The sequence below is a fragment of the Manduca sexta genome, chromosome 25 (genome assembly GCF_014839805.1).
Source record: "Manduca sexta isolate Smith_Timp_Sample1 chromosome 25, JHU_Msex_v1.0, whole genome shotgun sequence".
NCBI lineage: Eukaryota > Metazoa > Arthropoda > Insecta > Lepidoptera > Sphingidae > Manduca > Manduca sexta.
The window spans coordinates 16,028,534-16,044,965 of record NC_051139.1 but is presented as its reverse complement, the minus strand read 5'-3'; the positions used below and the strand labels follow the sequence as shown (position 1 = coordinate 16,044,965).

Here is a 16,432-nt window from a genome sequence, read left to right as displayed (position 1 = left end):
ACGAATTCCTTAAAAAAAAAAATATGGTTTGTAAAGTCTGCCAACCCGCACTAGGCCAGCCTGGCGGACTACACCCTAAACCCTGTTAATTATAGAAGAGGTTCCTGCACAGCAGTCGACAGAATATAATACAGGGCTGACATTATTATAGGCACAACACAAGCTGATGTTGCAACTTATATTTACTACAAGTGGACTCTACCTTTTTTGTATGCATAATGGGATTTAGGCAGATTTTTTCAAAATCATCTGAATCGGCATCTGAACCTATGCGTACCAGACCGATACGTATGGAAGCGACGGCTCCCACAACTACTCGCGGTAACAGTAGCCAGAACCAATCCACTGGAGAAAACAGCCGTGACGCGGATAATTAAAATAATTAACGTGACTCATGACCGGGTAGACATATTCTCAGCTACTTTGAGTGAAATTGAGAGAGTTGTTTTAAGTCTGATTTGGTATGCAGGATAAATATAATAAGATTGTTACATATTTCAAAGTATAAAAATGTTGAGCATATACAAAAAATTATATATTTGATATTATATGTTTGAATATTGTAGTATTAAGTAGTGGATTAGTTAATAGTTACTATAGTTAATAGCGACAATATTGTATTGGGTTTAAGGTACCTGTAAGGATATTGTCAAAATGATGATAAATAAATAAATAAATAAAAAATTTAAGTTACTTAACGAGACCTCAGACAGACAAACAGGGTTGTGGTTCAAACAGTAACTAACCTTATACCAAAACATAAGAATACACAATTCTTTAAAAATGTCTTCCCAATAACGGTACGCAGTTATCAAAAACAATATAGAAAACGCGAAACTATAAACATCGCAATTTATAGGCCGAGACAGCCCGCCCTACGTTTACAAACGCGTGCACACCGCACACGGTCAGTCAAATCACAGGCCGCGGGGGCGCGCGTCGCTCCGCACTCCGCCATGCCCAATCGGAAACTTAAAGAAAAACATCTCGAAGCTTTGTTTAAAATTACGCGCTTTTCTAAGTGAGTTTTAAATAATATAATCAATGTGTTCTATAGTCTGTGAAATTATTTTTGATACAGTACACCAAGTAAAAAAAAAAATTGGACACGAATATCGAATTTGTTAGAAAGTTGATATCGAGATGTGATTGTTTTAAATTTCAAATATAAAGTGTTTCTGTTTTAATTTTATATCTTTATTGTTGCCGGCTACAACAGTTACATTTATCTAAAACAGAATTTACAAAATAAAATCGTACACAACTTTATGATTTATCTTTACTCAATACCGAAGCATAGACTAAAGAAATAGAGTTAGTAAATATTATTTATAATAATAATTTATTTGATGAATTAACCAATTAATTTTAAACGTCATATTTACTTGATTTGGAAAATAAAAAAAAAATAACATCACGCTTTACTAATAAGTATGTATTTATGTAACATTAACTATTTTGTTTAATTAGTTTTTCTGTCGATACAATAAAAAAAAATATTTCATGTTTTCTCTAAACGTAGTCTACATTCCTTCGTAAATACCCACAGAAGTATGAAAACAATTCGCTAAACTGAACGCAAACACCCCATTTGCAAGTTTCTCGCTATTATCATAAATAACAAAGCCACATTTCGTGATTTCGTACCCTTAATTAAAGTAACCCTCACCTGTCACTGTTATGGCCAATATTAGGCTTGAATGGTGAAATTTTAGTAACTTTTTACTTATTTCAAAAACGCCTATAGGAAATAAAATTTGCTATAAGGGCCAATTTCAAAAATAAACATAATTTACAAAATAAACATCTTTTGAAATTTATGGTCGAAATAAATAAGTCTGTCCTGTCGTACCTCACGAGATGAAGTATATTATAAAGACTTGACTTAAGCCTTATTGCATTGTCTTCTATAGAAATACTACGTATGACAAGCTGTATGGGCTACAATACTTTGCCTAATGTAAAGGGCTTTTTCTAAAAAAAACGGAACCAAATATAAATTTGGCCAAAATTATTTTACCGAAATAGAAATTGAAGCTGGACCGGCTGTAAATTGTTAATTTTTGTAAATATTTAACTTCAGAATCAGACTGCTTCGAGAGCGTAGTTGTATTACGGAACGAATACAGTGCTGTGGTTTTAAATTCGATCGCGTGTTGGACAAAGTGATATTAGGTTTTTGTACAGTATTTATTAGCCCAGAGTCCGAAGTTTGTGCCCGATGTGGCGATAGGCTTACCCCCTATCACACTTTATCAGCCCGGATTTGAAATTATGCGTGATATCAGGATTGGTTCGCCCCCTATCACATCATGGGTGGCATACGCACGGCGGAAAGTTAGTGCACAAGTTGCGTCTTTGCCTACCAATTCGAGGATAAAAAGCGTACGTGTGTGTATTTAACTTCAGTTTTATTCATTTATTTAATGACACACCAGCAGTTTATATACCAAAAAGATCTTTAATTTAAATTATGGATGAGTCCACTCACAAATTACAGATGTGTAACAACATTCATATAAAATTAAAAACAAAATTAAAAGAAATCCAATAAAATTAAATCAAAATTTCAATAAAGTCAAAAATGTATTTTATTTTTTACGTGTTATGTATTTTATTGTCCAGGAATGAGCTAGAAGGCCTGTACTCCATGTACAGAAGATTGGTAACAGCTGCTCAGGCCGCGGCGCCAGCTACCGCCATCGGACACCCGCCTAAAATCGAAGTAAGGCTGTTTTTTCATATATGTATAATGATTTTTTTACCGACACAACAAAATAAACCCCAGTGTACTTGATGGTAAGTGGAGTAGGGTCCAGAGAGATTGACGGCCTTCGGGAGATGGTTGCCAGTCGATACAATTATGCCGGCCTGTTTAAAATTGGATAACCTTAAAATAGTACTTAATTATATTAATAGTTAATTCAAATTCTGCCTCAAAGAGGAAATTTTAAAATTATTTAAATATCTATCAAGGATTTGAAAAGTAGCAACTGAACGGGTATTTCATTCCGTTCAGTAATTACCCACATTATGTTATGTTGCTTAATTTTTTTTATATAATTGAAGTTCGGGCTTGGTATGTAATTTCAGGGCATCGTATAAACTAAGCTACCATTATTTTCGGATGTATCTATATATATAAAAATGGATCCCTATTTCCCTTGGTCACGCCATCACGCGTGAACGGCTGGACCGATTTCACAATTTTTTTTGTTCTTGTGTTTGTTATTGCCAGAAGAAGGTTCTTGTGAAAAAAAAAATCAAAAAATTGCGCAGAAAATTAGAAAATTTAAGAAAACTTAACGAAAATATTAATTTTATATAACTGTCAATTGTTTGAAATAACTGTCAGCGATTGACAGAATGCGCGCTGCAAATTCATAGTTCAGACGGGATAACGTCTGTCGGGTCAACTAGTATGTTATAATTTTCCGACGATATCCGCCGAGTACTACCAAAAATCTTATGTATCATACCAAAATTTATATAAATACGAACGTTTGTGAGAATGTTTGAGTTTTAGAAGTAAACGCAGAAAAAACTGAACGGATTTAGATGAAATTTGGCACACGGGTAAACCACGTCTTATATTAACACATAGGTTACTTTTATACCGTTAATTTGCTCCTATGGGAAATAATGGATTTATTGAATAGATGGCGCTTATGGCGTTATAAATCCGTAAGCAACACCTAGTATAGGATATATTGAAAACTATAATCCTAAATACATTTTTTATCGTGATAACTTTTACGAGACAACAGCAGTTTGATAGTGACATCGCCGTAACAACATTCATCTAAATCGTATATTAGTGTCTAGACTAAACTGAGGCCGTAAAGTTTTCTTATTACTTACAAGAAAAACTTTATCTACAAAAACCGCGTGTGTAATAAAGCCCGTCTTGGGACAGGGCCGGACTATAGGCTACAATCCACACGCTGTTAAATGTTGGGGGCCCAAAATATTTTTATGTCAATTTGTGGTACAGGAAGAAAAAGTTCGTTTGATCTTTTTTCTATTCTGAATATAGTATAGAATAAAAAAATACAAAACTGTGTATATAACGTAGAAATAAAGAGAACTCACATAAAATGAAAAACCATTGATTCTTACAATAACTCAATATAAAATTATTTTAAAGCTTTGTTTAATGCTTGGTTTATTATACTAAAAATTACAGAAAATGATTGCGTTCTGACAAGATTCAACAAGTCAATAAACGACATAGAAACTCCCGAAACATGATGTAACCGATATAAAACTTAGCCTAAAAATCTAGTATCTCGGAAGCCACGATCGCAATCGAAGCCATAATTTACCTTCGGAATGTTACCTTGATAAAGCAGTTTAGCTTTATAGTTTTTACCTGAGTTTGTCCCACGTCCCCTGGCACACGTCCTTGAGCCGGCCTGGGCACATCATATGGACGCACGCAACGTAGATTGGAAGAAAAATTGACTTTCTTTTTGTTGAATGTCATCGCTGTTATTAGAAATGTAATATATCATCCCTTTGCTTCTGAAAGCTGAATAAAAAATAGGGAAATTGAGGTTATAAATCATTGTTTTTCCATTTCCCTGTCTATTTTTATTGTCTCAAGCATGCATGAATCCGAAAAAGATATGATTTTTTTTTAATGAAACCATGTATAGTAACCACCAATGGCCTAGGTTGTATTCGGGTTTGACGGACATTTTGGTCATCCAGGCATTATATGAGTACTATCGTTTTATGTGACAACCGTAGCGCAGTGCATACCAAAATATTGCACAACTCAGTGATTTTAGGCCCAAGTTCTGTCTGGTTTTGTCATTTATTCATGGATAGCTGCATCTACTACGACTGCAGTACTTTTCATCAGATAATCGGCTTACTGATCACGTCATTTAAATGTATAAAAAACAACCATTTCAGGGTATAGACCAAAGTACATTCCGAGACGTGATGCACAACACCTTCGATTTAGTAACAGAAGAGGCTATTCTGGAAAGAGTTTGGATTACGTGGGAGAGGGGCGCTGCTGGTGGGGAGGGGGCGTTGAGGTTCGAAGTGTGGGTCCGAGGGTTGAGCGTACTCCTCAGAGGAACCAAGGAGGAAAGATTAGCACATTGCTTCGCCGTGTATGATCTGAACTCAGATGGGTTCATTACGAAGGATGAGATGTTTGTGCTCCTCAAGTAAGTTCGTTATGTTAATTTGAAACTTATCAAAAACATTTCCTGAGATCAACCGATTTATAAGCACTAAGGCTAAATGCTATAAAAGTTGCACCGAAGAAGGAACCACAAAATTATAGTTGCAATTATAACGTTATACATTACAATAAAAATACTGATGTAATCTTAATAAAATTAGCAATCATTAATAATTCAATAGTAACATTAATCAGCTTATTAATGTCCATTCCAGAAATTCGTTACTTAAGCAACCAGGAGACGAAGATCCGGACGAAGGTGTTAGAGATTTAGTCGAGTTAGTGTTAAGGAAAATGGATATAGACAATGACGGGAAGGTCTCACTGGATGATTACAGGTAACCAGCAGTACTACCTTACTTTAATCAAATAGCTCGTAGTGATATAGAAAGACAAGTTAATTGTAAGCGCCACGGGTTTTCGGAAATACTAACGTTACTTAAAGACAATGCCCGTTACCCATAAAGGGTCAGACCCAAAAGCGAACAATAAAAAACGTTATGTGCACTATGGCGGGTTTTTACACCTTGTGTACGGTGGTTGCTATCCGGGCGGATATAAATATATCCACTAGTATAATCTGATCTGTTTAAATTACTATGTAGCCGATAAGATTTATGAGACTTACCTGCTAAAGTGGCCCACGTAAGTGTGTCGCGTTCCGGAATCAACATGTGTATATCCAACAGGCTGGCATAATTGTGTCACCTGTCGAGGTGCAAACATGTCTAGTTAGTCGATATTTTATTGGATCCTACTAAACTTACGATCAGGCACAGTGAGGGCACTTTGCCTACCAATATAAAAGAACACATCAGATAAGATAGACCCCTCACACAAGAACAACCAACAAGCTCTACTAGATTCTATTCTAGTAAAGAAATCACTGAAGTAACCTTTGAATATCGTTACAAGACTAATTAGCAATGTTCCTACATTATAATGCGGTTAACACGTAGCGTGCATTGAAGCAACTAGGTACTAGCGATTATCAAAGTTTTGGCTTAATGGAGGCACGACTTCTACAAACTCTTTACTTGGTTTGAAAACTTTCGTAAATAGATATGTAGACAATGAGTATTGCGAGGTTTTGCATCGTATACCGACGGACCTTATTTAAAAGAGTTGAAGTTTTTTTTTGTACCATTTTGTAATTTGCTAAGCTAAGTTTCGTCAATTTAAGAAAATATTTCGGCTCTTCATTTATAATTATAAATATATTGCCTGACCAGGGTGATGAAAACATATTTTAAAGTGCCATTTTTGATTTTTCATTTTAAAGTTAACATTGCCAGTACAAAAAAATAGTTCTATATTTTACTACATGGCAACGTTTTTTATTTTCCTGGTCAGGCTACATAAAAAAACGAAAGGCCTATATTATTTATAAAATGGCGAAACAAGTTGTATTACTACATGAAACTATAGAACAATTAAATTTATTATACACTTATTTTTCAGAGAAGCGGTAGCCCAAGAACCATTACTATTGGAAGCTTTTGGCCAATGTTTGCCTTCCAAACGTCACGCAGCGACTTTCCTCAAGACCTTAGTTATTAAGACGTAGCAACACTAATGTTATCTAGCTATTTAGTCATTTATCTAGTTATTAAGTAATTTAATATTTGTATTTTAAGTGTAAATTATATTTATAAAATGTAAGTTCATGTTGGTCGGCACCCTTACCTCATTTTCAATAAACGATTCCAATCCATTTTACGATCGATCTCAGAAATGGATCAATGAGAACAAAGTTTTTTTTTGACAGAATGCAAATGAGTTATTTTGATCGGTCCATTTTCGGAATGGGATTTAAGATTGAGATTGGGATCGTTTATTGAAAACGGTTGTAAACTTGGCATAGGAAAACATAAATCTCTAAGTCATAACTATCTCTGCATACCCTAATAAACATCATGTATCGTTGTAAGGGTTGGTTAAGAATAAAATCTCAGAATAACAAAATATATTTTATTTACAAAAGTATCTAAAGATTTTTCTCTATTGTCATGATGGTCATACAAACTCGACGCAATTAAATGCTTTTAAAAAAAATCCTTAAATTTCGGTTTTATTGCGGGTCCAAACCCGTCCCGATGAAGTCAGTCATTAACTTTGCAGCACCCACGGGCAGTAGATTGTAAATCTGCGAAATAGATTAAATAATTTTTCTTCCATTAAACAATTTACACTGCGCTTAAAAATACTTAAGTGTATCAAAATATTATAATTTTAAGAATGAAGTACTTTGGTAAAAGGATATAACTATTACTATTAGCTTATTCTATTTTAATTTCAGAAAATAACTTTAACATTGGATCTATTTTTCTATAAATCGGTTAATTTATATTATTTTCTTCTACTATTATTGATAAATGATTGTTTTTAAAATGTGCCAGTGAATGTATGTATAAATTTGAATTTGGAATTCTTAACCAAAGAGGAGATATTTCAGATCAAAGTGGCCAGTACGACAAAACGCCAATTTTATAATAAATGTAAAAACCTAATATAAATTCGGTAATTATTAGAGGAACAGAACAGACAGAGAAGATTTTTGGAACTTCTCCCTTCAGGGGATTAAATTTCATTGGGCACACTGCTCTTACGATTATTTTGCTTTTACAATATGAACATGCTCTATGCTATCGATACTAACAAAATTTAAATTAGCGTTACCCACCTTATTAGTATAATACAAGTCACTGGGGATCGTGATCTCATGGTATTCCTTACGAATAGCATCCACAATCTGGTCAGCAGCCTCTCCAGGGTCCACCACCTTCATGAGGCTCGGGAACCTGATGCGGGGGTTGGTGCATAACCCCGTGTTCACGATGTACGGGCAGATAGTGGTCAGTTTTATCTGAAAAATGAATAAGGTCAGTTTTGATATCTTGAAATGTGTGTATAGCTACCACGGTATACAAAGTGTAATATCGGCTTATTTGAGGGTTTTGATGCCCTGATGAAATAGAAAAAAATGTGACATAACTGGTTATAACTTCTGATCGCGTTCACTTACAACACCAGAGAAAAAAGTTCTTAACAGATGGATAACAACGTGATCATATACGGATACCTTTTAAGTACTGAACCCTAAAAATTATCCTCACCCAGTGCCGAATTTATATTTTTTATAAGTGTAGGCCACTTTATCTCCGCTGCCCCGTGTAGGTAAGGTTACGTATGTATGTAAGTTTCTAAAATAAATAAAATAAAAATAAAATAAAATAAAATTCATAAGTATTTTCCATTTGTTTGTATTATGGAAGGCACTAAAGTTAACTAAAAGAATGATTAATTAAATCAAGTGAGCGTCCTCTGAAATCTGCCGCTCCTAAGAGGCTGCTGCCTATATGGCCTATTTACAAATCCAGGACTATCCTCACCCCATTAGTATCTCTAGGATCTTCGTGCAGTTCCATTGCCAGCGACTCCATGATGCCCCTGACTGCGTATTTGGTCCCGCAGTAGGGCACCAAGTTGCGCAGTCCCATCTTACCAGCCATCGAGGACATCGCCACAATGTGACCGCAGTTGCGCTCCAGCATCGCTGGCAAGAACGCTTGGATCATCTGGAAATTGAAAGTAATTCGATTGATATTATGGTAATTACCAAATAACTTCTCAAGGTCATGCTTTTTTTTATTGTTTTGTATGACGTGATCGAAGTAATTTTTTTTTGTACCATGTAGGTAGATGTTTAATGCATTATAATACGTGTCCTAATAAAAAGAATCAGACAATGTTTCTTATACACTGGTTGAAGCTAGAAGGCTGCAAAAGCGGAAATATTAATTATAATTAAAACAATAAATGTGTTTCAGTATTTTTAAAAAAAAAAACTAAAAAGAGATAATGTAATTTGCTCCCGCATTTATTAAGTTTATTATTTTGAGTTGCTAACCACCGATAGCTTAGGTTTTGAGCTTCGCCATCGGAGGGTGATTATTTTTTTGTTTATTTCTATATGCATTGTTTGAAAGATAAACATAAAATATAAAACAATTACTAACACACAAATGAAATCACAAATAATATTAGTTTTATTTATCGACATCTGGGGAGCTTAAAATTGTTTGCCTTCATAACAGCTATGCTTAGAATTACTTCTACTTTTTTATTTATTTCATTTAATACATCTGGACGTGTGTTGTTTTCGTGACCAATAAAATATTATTACTTTTTTTCTTATTTCTTTCTCACTATATGATACATGTTTATTCTTACCCAAAGGTTTCCATTGACATTGATGTCGACCAGCGTCCTGATCTCCTTCTCGGAGTGCTTCAGTATGGGCTTGCAGGGCATGATGCCCGCGTTGTTAACGAGGATTGTCACCTCTCCAACTTCGCTTGTTACTTTCTCTGCCAGCGCGAAGACTGCGTCACGGTTTGTTACGTCACATCTGGAATAAAGAAATCATCTTGATATTTTATGCAAGTAGTGACTGTTCAACGGCTGATGAAATTATGTTTGTTTGCCTTGCTACATTCCATCATCTTCAACCTTTCGAAGTCCACTGTCCACCACAGGCATCTTCTAAATATGATAGATAAGATCTTTAGGGGAGGCCTATGCTTGTATATATAGTGATGTAGCCAGATATTTGGATATTGTCAGAACGAGCGATTAGGCACCGCGAATTTTTCTTCATTTGGATGTTCGGGAGGCTAATCCATTGTTTTAGAGTCGTCTTTCCTCTTTTGGTTTTATACCACCACTCACTTATTATCTTATTGTACCGATCTTAAAAAGTAGCTAACTCACTGGTACGTGTATGCTCTTCCCTTCTCCTCTGTAATCATATTCAAAGTCTCCTCATTGCCTTTATCGTTGATGTCGACGCACACCACCCTCGCACCAAGACGGCCAAACCTTAACGCCACTTCGCGGCCCATGCCATGCCCGGCGCCCGTGATCTATAAAAATACACACGCAACGAATCAACACGTCTCCTTGCTTTTGAAGTGGATTAAAAGAAAATCTAGAAATACATTATAAGACAGTTTTCTTCAGAAAATATCCATTTTAGATAAAAAAAATTAAATAAAAGGCATTCAATCTTGTATTAATAAAAATGGAAATCTTTAGGGACGTGGTCATGGCTCATAGATGAAGGAAGATGTATGATGACATCTTATCAAGTTTATTTTATACGTGGATAACAAAACCTACTTCATCCGAAGGTAAGAGAAATTTCCAGATAGATTATATATTGACGAGAAATGTTGTCCTTCACTGATCGACATAAGTACAAAGGTTGATCTTGTAATGCGACAAACTTATAGACGCTATGTCGAGTTTACAGATTGTCGCGGTGTTCTCTATCCAGGTATGCCGGGCGGATTCAAATATCTTAACAGTGCGAAAATTACATAGCAATCTGCATTACGTAGGTATTTTATCGTTAATTAATTCGATAAGATACACAAGCTTTATTTTTCGTAGTTTAATGTTCACCACACATTTAATGCATGTGACTGTAGTGTTATTAATATCCAATCAATCTTTTAGATCTATGTCATAATTTTATGAGCAATAAAAAATATATAACGATGGTGATTATAAATGGAAATGTAGTTTTTTTAACGTATTTAAATACGGAATCGCTGAATAAAACAGAGTATAATTTGTTTTTAATTTTCCTGTCAGTTGAGTAGTTTATGTCTTTGTATCAGATTTTTAACAGATAAATATTTTAGATATTTTTGATCCTATTTTAATTCAACTGGTTCATCGTCGACATATATCTACTGCTTTTATCAACAGTGAAAGCACAACTTAATAATAATTTTGCTAGGCAATTACGCCATTTTTAAACTCTTGCCAGAATTTGTGAAAGGGTAAGAAGACGCATAATTTATCCCCTATGTTTCTTGAATGTCCTACAAGACTGTGATTGGGGTGAGTTTATGACCAAATTCCATTCACGGACTTTTCAAGCTTTTTTATAATAAGGCCTACAATTTATGGCATTCAGTCGCTTTTTTGACATCAATTCAAGATCCTCGGTAATCGACCCAGGATGACCTTAACTGTGTTATTAGGTAAATTAATGAAACAAAATATGTTTTTATCACAATTTGGCTTCTTCTTGTTTATTGTTTGTTTTAAAAGGTATGTAATTATGTACGACCGCTAAAAATCCATTTGCATTTATAAAGAGAACTAACATTGATAATGTGTATGCACGTTTTTAATGAAACAATTATTTGAATATTGCATGTTTAGTTCAGGGCAGTTGGCAGAGTCCACTAATCTTGCCTGATCTTCCCAATATAATTTCTAATCTAACCTAACAAATTTTTATTTTGTAGGCGTCCCTGCAGTCATTACTGAGGGGAACCTGCGAATGGGATACCGAAATCCTTTGGCTTAGTGACCACAGGAGCCTAGAGGAGAGCTGAGAGGAAATATTGGAAGGAAAGCGTGGGAGAAGGATAGGAACTCTCTTTTAGGATGGATAGGGGATGAGTGGAAATGTTTGCAGCTCCTAAAGCCTATAGGCCTCAATGTGAACTTACCACCACGAGGTAAACACTTAACTGTGTGCCTAGGGCCGTGGCAAACGCCCGTGCATTTTTGTTGTTTTATTTTTTGGACCCCACCATACTAAAACCTCGCTCGCGAATGAGTATATTATGATTTATTTTATGATAAGTATTATTAAAACATAAATTATGTGGTACTACAAAGAAACATGTAGAGGTGGTAGCAGTTGTTTTTACTATCGTTCCTGTCATAAAAACAAAAACGACCCGTTTGCCTTGGCCGTTCGTTTGAACTTATTTATTACCATAGACTATAATAAACATACGTCATTCCATATGTCTACTTAATGAATGCTTGCTCAATACATTTAAGACAAAAATTCCATTAAATCATACAATATTAATGTTACCATAAAGATAACAAAAATCACTTATGGTGCCAACTGTTTATTGCTATGTATATGTTCATTCTATGACAGCCTGTAATTAAAACAGCACTGCATCAATTACTTACTGAAATGTAACTTATAACTATGTAAGCTGTATGTTTTGTTGGCTGTTCAAATAAAAATATATGAATGCCCTATACTATTGATCGGTAAATATTGCGTAAAATAAATTTTCTACTTACCAATATCACATCTTCAGAGACGTCCTTAGGCTCCTGGGGCACGGTCCACTTTACAAAAGCCTTAGTCAGCTCATAATGCAGGAGGACGATAGTCCAGATCACTTCCAGGATAATTCTGATTACTTGAATTATTTGCGGCTCGTCCGCCCTGAAATAGGTCATTATTGGTCACTGTACAGAAGAGATATAAACTTATGAGGAAGTTTTAAAGCGAATAAAAAACTAAAAGGTTCTAGTTCGATTCAGGTTTCGGTATTAGTTTTTGCTCTCTATGTATATGGAATGTAGAGTCGTTTATCATATAATTATATAACATGTTTTTTTTAAGTTCAATTTAAAAAAAAATATCCGGCTGATTCATATTTGATAAATGATAGCTGTAGTGTTCGGCTTTTGGTATACGATTTGGCTAATGGTAGCTGGATTGTCACTGGTTATTTCCATCTTAAAAATAATTCAGTCGCAGCTCAGAGTTAGGAAGTTGGCGGTATGATACCCCCGTGCCTCGGAAAGGACGTAAAGCCTAGTCTTTTCGGATTGCCGTCTCACTGGACTATGAGAGTGTAAAAACAGAGAGTGCACCTGTGTATTGCGCACATACTAAGACATTATAATATCTCTTGCGCGGCTGAACTCCGTTGAGATTGACCACCGTGGCCAAAATTTGACTAGGAGGGATTATTTGACTGGTTGGCAGTGAAATATTGCAATCGGTATCCAATCTAGACGTCAGTCATGCCTGTACACTAGAAGAGCAACAAATAAACTTGTGTACTTTCTTCTTTTTTTCGATATGTCCAAACCCATTCCAATGTGGAATCGACATAGTACTTTTTATAGTGCATTGTAAAAACTATTAAAGTCAGCTTTTACTTGATTCATAGTTTATACAATCTAATTGATAGACTATATTACAAAATGCAAGTGATTATTTCACCAACATTAATTCATGCAAATGAAATTTTTTATCAATTCAATTAAATTACTTTTAGGTACATTAACCGAGAAATAAGAGATAAAAATCAAAACCTAATTATTCAAACATTTGAATATTGAAGCTCATGAATATTAAAATAACTTAACTTAACTTTATTGCAACAAAAAGAACACAGAAATAATAACATTACGAAGTACATAAACAATAATTGGCATATTTGAGTTTAAGCAGGGGTCCTCAAACTAGACTATGCCTGTATCTTGGAACAGAAGACACTTAACGACACTTAAAGACACTTAAGACAATTAAAGGATTTGTGTGCGATTTTTTATTTCCGATGTTTTTAAGTTTGCAACTACCATAGACGCGGGAGAAAAAGTGTGAAATCTCTGATAAACCAAGTGTCCTTACATTTTCTAAAACAAAGTCCCCGTCGCGCCTATCTGTCAGAACACTATAATCAAAAACTACCGCACGGAATTTAGTAAAATATATTAAAATTAATCCCTATTCCCTTGGTCACGCCATCACGCGTGAATGGCTGGACCGATTTCACTATTTTTTTTGTTGTGTTTGTTATTGTCAGGAGAAGGTTCTTATGAAAGAAAAAATTCCGCGGAAAATTTCAAAATTTAAGAAAACTTAACGAAAATATTAATTTTATATAACTGTCAATTGTTTGAAATAACTGTCAGTGATTGACAGAATGCGCGCTGCAAATTCATATTTAAGACGGGACAACGTCTGTCGGGTCAACTAGTTTGAAATAAAAATGGTTTAAGACCATAGGAAGGACATATGCTAACTTTATCCCGGAAAATTATATGTATAACGGGACATTTTATCCCGATGAAACTCTTTCACGTGGGGGAAGCAGGGAACATAAGTTTATTTCATATATTGCTAGCTGTTGCTCATTTTGTAAAACTTGATAAACAAAATGTCCTACTGACCTTTGCTAGTTCTTATCATTTTTGATACCGTAGTGAAATTAAGAAATAACGCCTTGGATGTAAACAAGTAAGATGTTTTATTTTATTACCACGAAAGTAACCTAACTGCAAATGATCTTAAGGGACGTTTGTATCTAGAGTTTGTATCATATACTCATATGTATACAACTCATAATTGCGATTATGTTTAGTTATTATGTATCTAAGTATATAATATACGGATTACTCTTCATTTTGTCCCATTGACCTACACAATAAATGTTAGTAATCTTTGTTTCCGCAATAATGAATTCAATTATTGTCAAGCGATAGTTAATAGGTTAATTTGGTTGCTAAATATAACCTATGTATAACTGTATCAATAAATATGTCACTAATAGTACTTGTATGATAAACATTCCGTCTTTTTCCCTCTGACATTTACTTAAAAAAAACGCTATTAAAAGATATTGATACATAATTACATTATTTGTAAAATGCCTTGTTTATATAGTAGGAATAAAGGTTGGTGAGAGAGGATCCAATATCATGTATACAACTGCTATTGACTATTATACACATCATAAACTCGGTTTTATTATCTTATTGTTGACTCCGTGTGAAGTATGAAAATCGGCATAATTTAATGACCGGCAAAATTAATCGTGGAATGGAACAGATAATAAAATAGGTAAGCGTCCTACTACCTAATGCGAGGCTCTGGGTGGTAGATTTATGCTATGTCATTTTACCCGATTATCGAAGGAACAAATTCTTCAATCCTTCTAGAGTTAGCTGTTATCTTTGTACCCCTTGCGCCTTGCGCGAGGTCCTGGGCCATTGTCCCGTCTTATAATGCTGTCATTGATTTCGTCGGGGATAATGCAATACCGCGTATTAACAAAAAAAGCCAAATTGAGATGGTTACTATACTAAAGTCATGATTGATAGCCCAAAATTACGTTTTATCGCTTATGCGGTATTGCAAACAGGGTCAAGCATTTACCTTTTGGCATATGCTGATCTAGATCCTATGATGGTACATATACCATCCACACTGGGTGAGTACTGAGTAGGTATCTGAGTACTTATCTATATACCTACCTAACTATGAAATTGTTTTTTTCCTTTTTTCCTCTACCTATAAGACGTTAAATTTATTGTAAATCATGTTTACCACCCAACCTGTGCCCAATAAATGTTTTTTCTTTCTTTCCTTAATTATTCTCGACGATATACATTTATAACAATTAACACTTATTAGTTTATTTTAGGGATCGTTCTGAATTAGCTATCTAGAACGATCATACTAATTCATATTTAATTTTGGCCGTCACTCGATTACATTTGAATTGCCTTTTAACATCACGTCCAATGTATATTATTTGAGCCGCCAGGATAGAAAAATAATTATATCTAAAACGATAACCTAGCCTGTTTAATCCGAAAGACAAAGTCTATCTAAATTTACATTTATCCTTCACGATATTTACTCTAAATATCATTACTATAACCAGTAAAAATGTTTTCGCCTCTATAACTCTATGTAATTGTGTAATTACATTTAATACTAGTCTTTACTATAATTTAACGTACTACTTATTAAGTGCATGCTGTGCTTAGGTACATGTAAAATGGTAAAAACAATGTGCAACCATTTTTTGTCAATAGTACTTAAGGCATATTATGTTGTGTGTATTCAGTTATGTAGAAAAAATAATAACCAACAGAACATTATTAAAACCCGTAAAATATTATTTTTTAATCAGAAACCCGTACTTACATGTTAAGAGTTGTAGCACAAATATCCTTGATAAACGCCGGTTGCTATCACTGATAAAGAGAGATTAAACACTGATTAATGGTGTACAAGACCCGGATTTGTATGAACTACTCTCGACAATGTTTCTTTAATTTCTGAATGTGAGATATATGTTGGTAAATAATGCTGGTTACACACGTCTTTAAAGTTTGTGAGTTTTAGATATAACTAGGTTTGACTGCGGTTTTTGAGGGAAGCTTTTTAGATGGTTATAATTAAATACATTAATTGCGTTGTTTGCGTAATGATCAAAGTACTAACATTAGGTTTAAAGGTTATGTCCTAATTTGTTTTATGTACTTACCTAGGAACCAAAACTTGACACCTCAATTACTTTTTTTTAATAGATAGGGTAATTTTTCAGCAAGTACTTAGTAAAAGTAGTTTTTTATAACAGTTTGCTTTATACTTGG

At 34.3% G+C, this 16,432-nt stretch overlaps 2 protein-coding genes across 3 annotated transcripts; one reads left to right on the top strand and one right to left on the bottom strand.

Annotated features, from left to right (window-relative positions):
* Positions 1 to 897: 897 nt before the first annotated feature.
* On the top strand, positions 898 to 7,165 carry LOC115448743 (EF-hand calcium-binding domain-containing protein 1). Its single transcript, XM_030176292.2, has 5 exons — positions 898 to 1,021; positions 2,626 to 2,725; positions 4,921 to 5,183; positions 5,416 to 5,538; positions 6,662 to 7,165. The coding sequence occupies exons 1-5, from the start codon at positions 957 to 959 to the stop codon at positions 6,765 to 6,767; spliced, it is 657 nt and encodes a 218-aa protein (XP_030032152.1). The 5' UTR covers positions 898 to 956; the 3' UTR covers positions 6,768 to 7,165.
* Positions 7,158 to 16,174, bottom strand: LOC115448730 (epidermal retinol dehydrogenase 2). Of its 2 annotated transcripts, XM_030176283.2 has the most exons (7): positions 15,981 to 16,174; positions 12,329 to 12,476; positions 9,974 to 10,125; positions 9,434 to 9,611; positions 8,593 to 8,778; positions 7,884 to 8,066; positions 7,158 to 7,346 (listed from the first exon to the last, which is right to left on the bottom strand). In XM_030176283.2, coding segments are annotated over exons 1-7 (924 nt in total). In that variant the 5' UTR covers positions 15,983 to 16,174; the 3' UTR covers positions 7,158 to 7,271. The 2 variants fall into 2 exon arrangements, with proteins under 2 accessions (XP_030032143.1, XP_030032134.1); XM_030176274.2 differs by lacking the exon at positions 15,981 to 16,174 and having other exon boundaries at positions 12,329 to 12,516.
* Between the last annotated feature and the right edge of the window lie 258 nt (positions 16,175 to 16,432).